This window comes from Orycteropus afer, unplaced genomic scaffold (assembly GCF_000298275.1).
Source record: "Orycteropus afer afer isolate SDZICR_OR568_19922 unplaced genomic scaffold, OryAfe1.0 scaffold00352, whole genome shotgun sequence".
In the NCBI taxonomy this organism is placed as follows: Eukaryota; Metazoa; Chordata; class Mammalia; order Tubulidentata; family Orycteropodidae; genus Orycteropus; species Orycteropus afer.
Genome location: NW_006921939.1, coordinates 2,976,294 through 2,988,477, shown reverse-complemented (window position 1 = coordinate 2,988,477; position 12,184 = coordinate 2,976,294). Strand labels below are relative to the sequence as shown.

The window sequence follows — 12,184 nt, the reverse complement described above, 5'->3', positions numbered from 1 at the left end:
TGTGATCTGAGAAGATGCTCTGTAGTATTTCAAAGTTTTTTAAATTTATTAAGGCTTGCTTTATGGCCTAACACATAGTCTATCATGGAGAATGTTCCATGTGCATTCGAAAAGAATATATATTGTGCTGTTGTTGGGAGAAGTGTTCTGTAGATGTCTAGAAAGTCAAGTTGGTGGATTGTATTGTTTAGTTCTTCTGAATCTTTGTTGAGTTTCTTTCCAGTTCTTTCATGTGCCCAGGATTTTTGTTTTGTTTTGACTGGATGTATCTGAGTCAGCAGGTACTGTGCTTCTCTATTCACTAGTTGGCAGCACTTATGTACTCACCATCTGTCTTCTGGTGGGTGCGATAGAGAATGAGAGTGGGTGCACATAGCTCTGTTAGCTTTTTGTGAAGAGAAGTTAGGAGTGAGTCAGGCTTGTATTGGCTGTTGTGTATCATTGGCCCATTGGTGCAGAATCAAGTGGTGGCCCTCACTCAGTTGGTGGGTCTACAGGAGGTGCAGGTATAGTTAGGCATGGTAGCTGTCTCCCACTCAGTTAGACAAAACAACAATAAAAAAACATCAAAAAAGGAAAAACAAGAGGACAAAAAACACACTGCATCAACATACAGGAACAAGGACCAAAAAAAGAAAGAAAGGGGAAAAAATAGGGAAAGGCAATAAATGAGAAGAAATATTTAAAGAATAACTTTTAAAATACTAAAGAAGTATAATTAGGAAAAAAACAGTATCTGGGGACTGGGGAATAAGAGAAAAGAGCTCAAGTAAAAGAATAGTAAAGAAAAAAAATGTGAAAATGCAAAAAGAAAAACAAGGGGTGGGAAGAACCACAAGAAAGAAAAAAGATGTGAACTAGGAAAACAGAAGAGAAAACCCCCCCAAAAGAGTAGAACCTGGGAAGGGAAAAAGAATAAAAATAAAAAGGGAGAAAAAAAGAGAATATTTAAAAACAAACAAAAAACAAATGGGGGTGGTATACATGGCAGGGCACCCAGGCTCTGTCAGAGCACACATACTGCGATGGAACTCCTGCTGGCCCAGAAGGTGGGTGGAGGTGAGGGATGGCCGCACCTCCATTCACCAAGAAGGTATGGAGTATGAGAGTAACAAGGGGAACATTGCACTTCTCCAGTTGTCAGCCTCTGGTATGTCTGCACTGTCCTCAGCAAACGGAGCCTATTTTTAGGTCCCTGGAATCTGAATGAGATTACTGTCATTGTAAATATCCAAAATGGCTACCACTTGTAAACATTTAAAATGGCTGTGCCCTCCAGATAGTCTAAAGTCCACAGCTCAGTTTGTCTCCTTTGCTGTTTCCCTTTTTAGTCATCAGCCACCAGTGCAGTCATCCATGCAGCCCTTGGTGAGCTGGGCTGATTTTTAGGTTAATTCTCAGGTCCTAATACCACTTGGAAATATTCAAACTGTCCATGCCATGAGGATACCTGACAGTCCGCAGCTCACAGAGCAAATTTGTTTTACATTCAACAGTTCATGTACATTTGATTTCACGCTCCAACTACCATTCTCGACCATAACAAGTTCTCTTCCCCTCCCGTCCCTGTGACTAACCTCTCCCTTTGCCCTTCTTGACTATGCACTCTTGTCTGTCCAGCTTTCTCTCTACACAAAAGCTACCCCTCTGGTGTCTCATGGCTGATTGCTCTAGGGGGTATATCTCCCTAGAGTAGGTAAGTGCATTGCCCTGGGGTAGGTGTTCTGCATGTAGTTCTTTCTACTGTTGGGCTGAAAGCCAATCCATGGGAGTGAGTCCAATTCTAGGCTAAGGGCCATATTCTTAGGGGTTCCACCAGACTCTATCAGATCAGTATTTCTGGTCATTTTTGTGTTTTTGAATTTTCTTCCACATTTTTCCTCCCACTCTATCCAGGATCTCCACTTTTGTAAACATTCAAAATGGCTGTGCCCTTCAGATAGTCTAAAGTCCATAGCTCAGTTTGTCTCCTTTGCTGTTTCCCTTTTTAGTCATCAGCCACGAGTGCAGTCATCCATGCAGCCCTTGGTGAGCTGGGCTGATCCCTTTCTGAGTGTTTGGCATTGGTAGTCGGGCACCATCTAGTTCTGGTCTCAGGGTCATGAAGGCTGAGGTCTTCATGGTCCATCTAATTGGACTAATTGTTTCCAGATGGCTTTGATTTTCTTCACTCTTCTTTGCTTCAGATGAGAGGAGACCAATAGCTGCATCTTAGATGGCCACTTGAAAGCTTTTAAGACCCCAGTCGCTACTCCCAAAGTAGGTTGTGGAACGAGATTTTTCTGTACTATGTTTTGCCAGTTGATCATTATGGCCCCCAAGACTATGGTCCCAAATCGGTAGGCCCAGTGATTCTCTCTTTCAAGGTGTTTGTCTCTGAGAGGTTATTCCAACTCTGTCTTCTGTTGCTTCTGTAATGTGTATGGCTAATTTTGTAGCACAAGTGCATATGTAAGATTATCTTCAGCCAAATTTATCCTTGGTCTCTACTAGTTTGTATTTAATCCACTTTTGTATCCTTTCTTTCAAAGCTCAGGGCTCCAGGATTGTCTTTTGTATCTGTGTCAATTGGTTTCTCTTTTCTTTGTTTAAGAGGGTCTGTGTAGCTTTTCTGCCTATTCTTCCATCTTACTGGAAGTCCAAGATTGCAAACTTCTTGGGACTAGGTATCATGCCTTCAACAGTTTGCTATCACACACTGGACTCATTCCTTGCAAATATATGCTGCTCAATAAATATCAATTGATTAACAGGGAATTGTTTTAGGCCATACAGAAAGCACACAAATACAAATATTCAAGAGTTAGGTTTTCTCTCAATCCTTTCTAGTGGTATAAAATCACTGAGAGATGATCACATATATCTCTCCTTTCTAATCTTTAAAATGGGTCATGATAGGTTATAATTTGAGAATGGAATTATATGGTCAGTATGCAAGTTGTTGCTTACATATATATAAAACTAAAAGATACAGCAAACAAACTATTTAACTTAGATTCAAAATACAAGTTTGCATCGTCATTTGACTGGTTCAGATAAAAACATTCTTGGGGTATGAATTATTTAGATAATTGATTAAATTATCCATTTAACTGTATAACTACCATAAGAGAAGTTCTTTCTTCACTCATTCTTAGAAGAAGACATAAGAGGAATGTGTACTAAGAGTGGTAGGAGAGGTGAACATATGTGTAAGTGAAGGACTCAAAAAGATCAGGTTTTATTTATTTATTTATTTATTTGGTAATTTGGGGTTGGATTAACTGGAGTGTCTCAAAGGGCCATTCTAGATTTGATGTTCTAGGACACTATGATAGCATGTCAAATGTTTACAGGTATCAGAAAAGAAGCATAGCCTCCTTACTTCCTCCAAATTGATTTATCCTATGTGTGATTTGGTTTGAGTTGGGACATTTTTATTTATTTATTTATTTCTGGCCTAGAACAGACTGAATCTGGAGTTAGTACTCTGTGTAATCTAATGTTGCACCTTTTGTTTAACTGGCTTATGTGTTCAAAGTCACAAAGTGAATACTGTTCTTGGATGTTACAGATCTTGATACATGTCCTTGAGGAACAGTCCCAGTCGTAAAGCCATATGTGTAATCCTGGGCATGTGTTACTCTATCAATACATCTTTTTCTCTAAATTGGTTTGTGTTCTTGTGTGGTGGAAAGTCAGACAATCCAGAGTTCAAGTCTTGGCTCTGCTCCTCGATAGTTGTGTGGTCTTGGGCTAATTACCTCTTTGAGCTTCAATTTCCACATCTGTAAAGGGAATAATAGCCTCTACCCTATAGGGTTGTTGGAAGAATTAAATGAGATAATGTGTGTGCAGCGTTTGGTCCATAATAGGTAGTAATTATCATCATATATACTAATCCCTGAGAGCCCTGAAAAGGAAAAATGGTTGCAGAGGCACTCACCACTGGATGGTACTCACCCAGGCAAGCAGGTGCTTGCCAATTGGCATCACAAGCAAGTGGACTTTGACCAGTAAAGCACTGCAGTAGCAAATGCCATAGAAATAATTGCATAGTTATGTAGAGAATTACCTCCAGCCAAGAGCACCTGCATACAACATCCAGGGGCACAAGTAAAGTTTAGAACAAAACAGCAACACCAGAGGTTCACATTGTTGTTTTTGTTGTTTTCCTTGCAAAATAAAACTCCAGGAAGAACAAAAGTGATCTTTAGATTAAATTGACAACTTCTCAGAAGGAAGGCTATGTATCAATCAATCATGTATTAGATGCATGCCTATACTTATGTGCCTGTGGTCTAAAATCAAATGGTTATAGCCTTTCTCTAACTAGACATCTCTTACTGTCACATGCATGAAAAATCTCAATACAATGACTGTCTTTGTAATTGTCCTATTTTATTTTCACCTGCAAAAGCTCCTTGGCAGATCCTCGTCTATCCACATCCATCTCAAGACAGCGATTTAAAAAGTCACGGAATACAGCTGACAGTCTCTCAGGATTCTGGAGCTCTGGGGTTCCATTAGTGGCTATCAGATATAATGCCTATAGAAAAAAAGCAGAAAAATCTATTCAGTACATACATATTAGGTACGTGGGCTGGCACAGAAGGAACAAATTCAGTTTCTTCTGGTTTATTCTCTGCATCTCAAAAATTCCATTTTAGAAAGTGACAGTGACATATATTTCAAAGTTCTTATAATATTTAGAAATTATTGCTTTTGGCAGTGCCTGATAATGAAATACTCCACCCTCAAAAAATTTGGAAGTAACTATTATAAGGTCATCTTCTGAGAGTTAAGCCAATAAAAATTCATATATAATGAATTCGTGATTAACCACCTACGAGATTAAATCAATGGATTGCCTGTAAATCTGTGACTCTAAAGAGCTTGAGAACATCCATACATCCAGTCATGGTGACCTGAGAATAACCTCCCAAAGGCTTAATAGAAAGTGATTGCAATTTGCTAAGTGGTTACTGAATCTACTTTGTATCTTGTTTGGAGAATAATTGTGAACAGACAAGGGATGAACAGATTAGGTTACAGCAATAGAGAAGTGGAAAGAAGCAGACGATGTCAGTGCCCACTGAGAGGCAACCTGTGGGGCTCAAACACTCAAATGCATTTGTCTCTGTAGCAGATGTATTGATATTGTTGATTATTATTAGATTTCCCATGTAGATCTATCTGTAATAACAAGAGAACTGTTGACATTTATAGTCCTGGTAGATGATAATTTCATATATATATGGAGCTGTGGTGGTGTAGTGGTTAAGGCATTTGGCTGCTAACCAAAAGGTCAGTGGTTTGAACCCCAATAGCTGCTCCATGGGAGAAAGATGAGGCAGTCTGCTTCTGTAAAGATTTACAGCCTTGGAAAGCCAATGAGGATTGCTACAAGTCAGAATTGGCTCAATGGCAGTGAGTTTGTTTTTTTGTATATATATACACATATGTATATATATGTGTATATATATATGAAATATATATTCAAAATATCATTGTTGTGTAAGGTCAACATTGATTCTGTCATTCTGTCAGCATACCACTGAGACATTAATTCATGGTGTGCCGACAGAATGACAGAATCAGTCCTTTGACTTCAAGGCAGAATGTCATCAGCTTTAGAACCATGATTAATTCACAAAGGTAAACCCATCTTTTGAAGGTTCTCGACAGCCAAAAAGCTGCCCACTCCTGATGCTTCCCCGTTAACAAACACTTCTAGAACATTTAATATGTTGTTGTTGTTGTTATTTGTCATCAAGTTGGACCCAACTCGTAGCAACCCCTCCTTGGGTTTCTGAGGCAGTATCACTACAGAAGTAGATTGCCCAACCTTCCTTTCGAGGAGTGGCTGGTGGGTTTGAACCACCAGCCTTCTGGTTAGTAGTCAAGTGTCTTAGGCACTACGCTGTTGTTGGTGTTATATGCCGTCGAGTCGGACCAGACTCATAGTGACCCCTCCTTGGGTTTCTGAGGCAGTATCTCTATGGAAGTAGATTGCCCAATCTTCCTTCCGAGGAGTGGCTGGTGGGTTTGAACCACCAGCCTTCTGGTTAACAGTGAAATGCCTTAGGCACTATGCTACCAAACCAGAAAAACCAAACTCACTGTCATTGAGACAGATCCAACTCATAGTGACCCCTCCTTGGGTTTCTGAGGCAGTATCTCTATGGAAGTAGATTGCCCAATCTTCCTTCCGAGGAGTGGCTGGTGGGTTTGAACCACCAGCCTTCTGGTTAACAGTGAAATGCCTTAGGCACTATGCCACCAGAGCTCCTTAGTACATACCAGGTAATGTATTAAGCACCGGGGATACAAAGATGAATAAGACAGTGTTCTCTCTTTCAAAGAGTACACAATTTTGTGTGTGTGTGTGTGTGTGTGAGAGAGAGAGAGAGAGAGAACGCCATAGTTACAATACAGTGAGATAATGGCTAATAGAGAAAGATAGAAAGTGCTAAGGAAATACAAAGATCGCAATTTACACCAGGGCTCAGAGAAATCTTGACAGAGAAGGATGGTATATGAGCAGGGTCTTGGAAGATAAAGTAGGAGGTTGCTTGCAGGTACTGCCACCAGGACTGTGCCTGCCTATGTGACCAACCCAACTCTGATGAAGACATGTTCTCGCCTGAACTTGCTTGGGTTTTACAGCAAATTGTCATTTCTTTTACCTTACCCACTATGATTGCTAATATTGTAATTAAAAGCATTACTACCAAACTTCTTTCCAAGGTCAGTTTTCTTCAGCAGGGGAGACCATTTCTTCTTCTCTCCAGCAACCCCCACAAATGCACCTTGGAAAGGGCTGGGAAGGAATCTTTAATACAGTGTCTGTCAACCTGTAGCTTGTACCAGAAACACCTGGAGGTTTCCTTAAAACACAGATTGGTGGGCTCCACCTTCAAAGTTTCAGATTCAGTAAATCTGGGCAGGGCCCAAGGTTTTGCATTTCTAACAGTGCCCTGTTGATGCTGAAGCTGCTGGTTTCAGGGCCATGCTTTGAGACCCACTGATTTAATCCACCTCCATAATTAAGTAGTGGGCTATACTAGAGTTTCTCAAACCTGTCTGAGTATTAGAATCACCTGGTGGAGCGTTTAAAAATCCTGATGCCCAGGTCTTACTCCCAAACCAATTAAACAAAAATTCTAGGGCAGAACCCAGGCAGAAGTGTTACTTTAGCTCTGTAGATGATTACAATTTGCAGCCAACACTGAGAACCACGACCTGAGGATCTGTGGCCTACCCTAGACTTAATACCTTTGAATCTCTGCATTTTCATCATCTCCTTAAGTAATTCATAAGGAGTTCTGGTGGTGTGGTGGGTAAGGCATTTGGCTGCTAAGCAGAAGGTCAGCAATTCAAATCCACCAGCCGCTCTGTGAGAGAAGGATGAGCCAATCTCCTTCAGTAAATATTTACAGCCTTGGAAACCCAATGGGGGTTGCTAGGAGTCAGAATCGACTCGATGACAATGTGTTTGGTTTTTGGTTTTTAAGTAATTCACAATCACACCAAAATGTAAGAGCCACAGAATTGCATAGAGGGGAGTTCTCTTGCATATATGAGTGAGAGTTTCATGCTTCTATAGTGTGTAATGAAACTTTCGTTTTTGTTTTCCTAATACATTTTTAAAAATCACATGTAAATATACTCCTCCTCCACACAATACCTTCCTTTCCCCAACACATTTCTTTTTTAATTGTCAGTTCCTCACTGGATGAACAACAAATACAAAATCAGTTGCAAAACCAGTCTTAATTAAAAGGAGTTGGGATGGAAAAAAGGATACACAAACTGTTCTGAAGCAATCATTGTACTGTAATCAAATGGTGCACAACCACAGCAATTTTACTAAATAAAGGTCAAACAGAATGCTTTTAGTTCTTGGACGATTAGTGTTTAATGCACCTGTCCTCATAAACCATCTCTGCTCTCTTATTAAAAGAAAATTAGTTGTTCCAAATTACATTTGCTGCCTCCTCCTAAAACTCTCATTTCAGCTGGCCACATTTTCTCCAAACTTATTCTCTTTGCTTGTTTTTTTCTGCTCTGTAACTAAGCCCAGTTCTAAACAAACAACCTTTTTTCTTCTTCTTACTCTCCTTAGGTCTCTATGCACATCATAAGGTGCCATTTTCTTATTTTTCTTTCTTCACACACATTCTGCTCCATATAATCTTCTTCCTTATAAGTACATACACTTAAAAAAAAAACAACCCAAGTCCTTCTCCTCTCTGATCAATCCTTGCCTAATTACCTCAGAAAATTCATGGCCCTCTTTCCACTCCACTTACGAATCAAAAAAAAAAAAAAATGACCTTCATCATAGTTGTTAAACTTGAGTAGTGCTAGTGATACTGTGCATCCAGGGAGAAGAAAGCTCTGTAATTTGAAGGAAAATCATAAGCAATAAGGAGCTAGTGTTAATATTCTCTACAGTACTTCAAAGAGCACACATGTCCTTTTCAGAATTTCTACTGAAGTCTGGTTGGGTTGATGTTGGGGGTGCTAGGAGTGGACCCAAGGACTCTTGATTGGTAGCATAACAGTTGACTCCTGCCCTGGTTGATTAGTGTTGATCGGCTTGCAGTTCCTCATCAGCAATCTAAGTATCAATGTAAGACTGCCTTTCACTCAATACAATATCATAAATTTTTTATTGTTGTAAAAATATAGATAACACTACATTTGCCAATTAAACATTTTTCACATGTACTATTCAGTGAGCTCAATCATGTGCAGCCATCACCAATATCCATTGCCAAATTTTCCATCATCTTAAACAGAAACTCACTGCTTCCCAAGCAATGATTTTCCCCTTTCCCCTTCCCATTTCTGGAAACCAGTGATCAACTTTTTGGTCTCTATCCATTTGCCTAGGTTAGCTGTGTCACATTAGTGAGATTATATAATACTTGCCCTATTGCTATTGAATTACTTCACTCAGTATGATGTTTTCAAGGTCCATCCATGTTGTGGCATGCATGTATCAGGACTTCATTCCTCTTTTTTTAAATTGAGATTTGGATGAAACTTTACAAAGCAAATTCATCTTCCATAGAGTAGTTTGTACACATTTTGTTTCATGATATTGACTGCAGTCCCCACAATGTAATAGTTCTCTTCCCACTTCCTCTGTGGTTACCTTTTCCTTGTGTCTGTCTTTCTTATGCATTCCTGCTCTCTGAGCTACCTCTCTGTGAAAATACTGCCCTTCAGATCTCCCATGGTTGATTGTTCTAAAGAGTGTACCTATCTGTTGTAAATATTCACCTTATATGCCTGTCTGTTGTTTGGCTGGAAGCCACAGAAGTGAGTTCAATTCCAGGCCTGAAGGATGACTAGGGGCCATAGTCTCAGGGGTTTCACCAGTTTCTATCAGGACCAGAAAGTCTGGTCTTTTTTAAGGACTTCATTTCTCTTTATATCATAACTATTTTTAGATGTCTTTAAATATGTTTCATAAATGTCATTTTAAGGACTGCATAATAGTTTGTCATATACACCATAATTGCTAAGCCATTCCTCTATTGTTGGGCTGATTAAAAATACATGAAGTAAGGGAACGACTGAAAGGAAACACACCAACATATTAAAAGTTGTCCTCTCTAGTTGGTAGCATTATTGGTGACCTAATTTTTAAAACATATTTTTCAATTTTCCACAATGAACATGATTGCTTTTATTATTTTTTTTAAAAAAAACAAAACCTCCAAAGAGATTTTTAAAAAATTAATTAAAAAAGCTGTGGTGTCCAATTTACACAAAAATCCTCATCTATTCTCTTTGTTTTCCTATGATCAAACCTGCTTTTCATCAAGCAATACCCTTTGAGGGAAACAACAACTCAGATTATTTCTTTTTCAAGTATTGTTTTCATTTTAATTGCAACAGTATTGTTTCCAACTGACTTCCATTGCAATAACCACACTTTCAGTTATATTATGTGCTACACTGGCCTTTGTGGACTACCCTGGGAACCTAATCACCATGTATAATACTGTTTCTATGGGAAAATACACTCGTGAGTTCCAAATAATTAACTTTAAAATGAACTTTTGGAACACATCCTGTGTATAAGCTGGGTATTATTTTAGTAAAAATAAAATTGTTACCCATCACCCTGCTAATGAGGGACAAATGCAGTTGTAGCCAATAAGACTAGCACATCAAAATGGGTTTAAAAAGCAAAGTCAAGTCATAGATGAAGAAAGATTGCAGAAAATCAATCTAGGCAAGAGTGATCACATTTTGGTTTTATCCAATTTAGTGAAAAATCAAAGAAAATGAGCTGGCTATTAGAAATTTGACTAGAGATTTTCCATATAGTTAGCTCTTTTCCAGTGGTCTAAAAATATCTAATTAATTAAGGTTTCTACAGACTGCAGAAGGAAAAGGTGCCCAATTTCTGAGTTTTTGAATGGAAAAGAGGGTATGTTACACTATTACCAAATCTATCAGTTTTCTTCTTCTCCCAAAGTGATCCATATGTGTATTCTCTAGCCTTATTAAAGGTTTCACCAGGAATCAAATAAGAATAATCATCCTTGAGTTCTCCTCCTTCCTCATCCAGTAACCTTTCCCTCACCCACTCTTACTATGATCAGTCTATCAAGTACTAGTAGTGCAGCCTTCAGAAACATCTTTATTCTTATCCACTTCTATCCTCATGGTCTCTGCTGAAGCTTGGGCTTCTCTCAGACTGTTACAACAACGCTTCGTTGATTTTCCCTACCTGAGTCTTTTCCTTCTTCAGCCCACCTTCCTCAACATCTATCTCATCACAGATCTTACCATGCCATTCACTTCTCCGCTTTAATTATTTTTGGTGGCACCCCATGGTCCACAGATGTGGTTTTGATACTATGCTCCCCAAACCCTCCTCACAAGCTTCTAAGAGGGAAAAAAGGTGAAAGAGAAGGAATGGGCACAGAGGTTATTCTGCTCTGACCTCACATATGTTTATTTCAATCTGAGAAAGTTTGCTTTTTTCTCTATTTATTTATGCTTCCAAAAAGTTACCTTTGAGCCAAGGGATTCACTACAGTCGTTTGAAAAATCACTAATCCATGGGACATAGTAAAGACTCATTAGCATGGGGTGGTTTGGCACCACCTGTATACATGCACATTAGCCAAAGCCAATGTGCTTTGTTCACACTAATTGCTCATCATTCTCTGAATATAAAATGTTCTTTCATACTTGCCTAAAATGAAATCCTCAACTCTTTCAAGTGCCTGGTGAACTTCTACTTGTCTTTCAAGCAGTAGTTCAAATGGCATCTCCTCTTTGAAGATTGCTCCATTTCTCCTAGAAAGATATGGTGACCAACCATACCGGTTTTATGGGGATTGTCCTAATTTTAACACTAAAGGCCTCATGTCCCTCAGGCAAAACAAGATGGTTGGCCACCTTGCATTCCATCCTTTGAGATCCTGTAGCCCTTTGTTCAAGTAGCACAGTTGGCACAGAGATTAAGTGCTTGGCTGCTAACTCAAGAAAGGTCAGCAGTTCAAACCCACCGGCAGCTCCATGGAAGAAAGATGAGGCAGTCTGCTTTCATAAAAGTCACAAGCTTGGAAGCCCTATGGGGCAGTTTTACTCTATCCTATAGGGTCACTATGAGTCAGGCAAGGGGGTGTATCCTTTTGTTCCTAGTCTATGTTCACATTGTATTGTAAATACTGCCTACTTGTTTACATGTTTGTCTTCCCTCATGGGCTATGAGTCCATGGGAGGTAGGAACTGTACTGTGGTCATCTCTGGATTCTGTGGCAATTGGCTCAAAGTAGGTGCTCAAAAAACGTTTGTGACACTGAATGAAATGAGAGCCAAAATGCACAAATACAATCAAGCGAGCTGGGTATATTACAGACTTTCGTATACAAAATATTAAAGCTCACAATCTAAAATAATCTATTACAATGTAAGGAAATATACAGAAAAAGTTAGAAGAGCCTTTTTCTGAGTTGAGCAGGATTGGTATCCTGAAACTTCTGACTACCTACTGCTCAGTGTGGGGAGAAGGAAGAAAGCTCCATGCATGAGCAGTGTATGTAAGGAGCTTCAATCAAAGGCAGGGCCACAACATGGTAATTTGCTACATGTTGTTGTTGTTATGTGCCGGTGAGTCAAACCTGACTCATAGCGACCCCTCCTTGGGTTTCCGAGGCAGTATCACTAC

General features: G+C 39.4%; 1 protein-coding gene across 1 annotated transcript in view; it reads right to left on the bottom strand.

Moving 5' to 3' along the window:
- The window catches only part of PAK3 (p21 (RAC1) activated kinase 3), a 116,024-nt gene that overhangs the window by 8,340 nt on the left and 95,500 nt on the right, over positions 1–12,184 (bottom strand). The window contains exon 16 of the mRNA XM_042782507.1: positions 4,391–4,528. Coding sequence (XP_042638441.1) covers positions 4,391–4,528 — 138 coding nt within the window. The remainder of the gene's footprint in view (positions 1–4,390; positions 4,529–12,184) is intronic.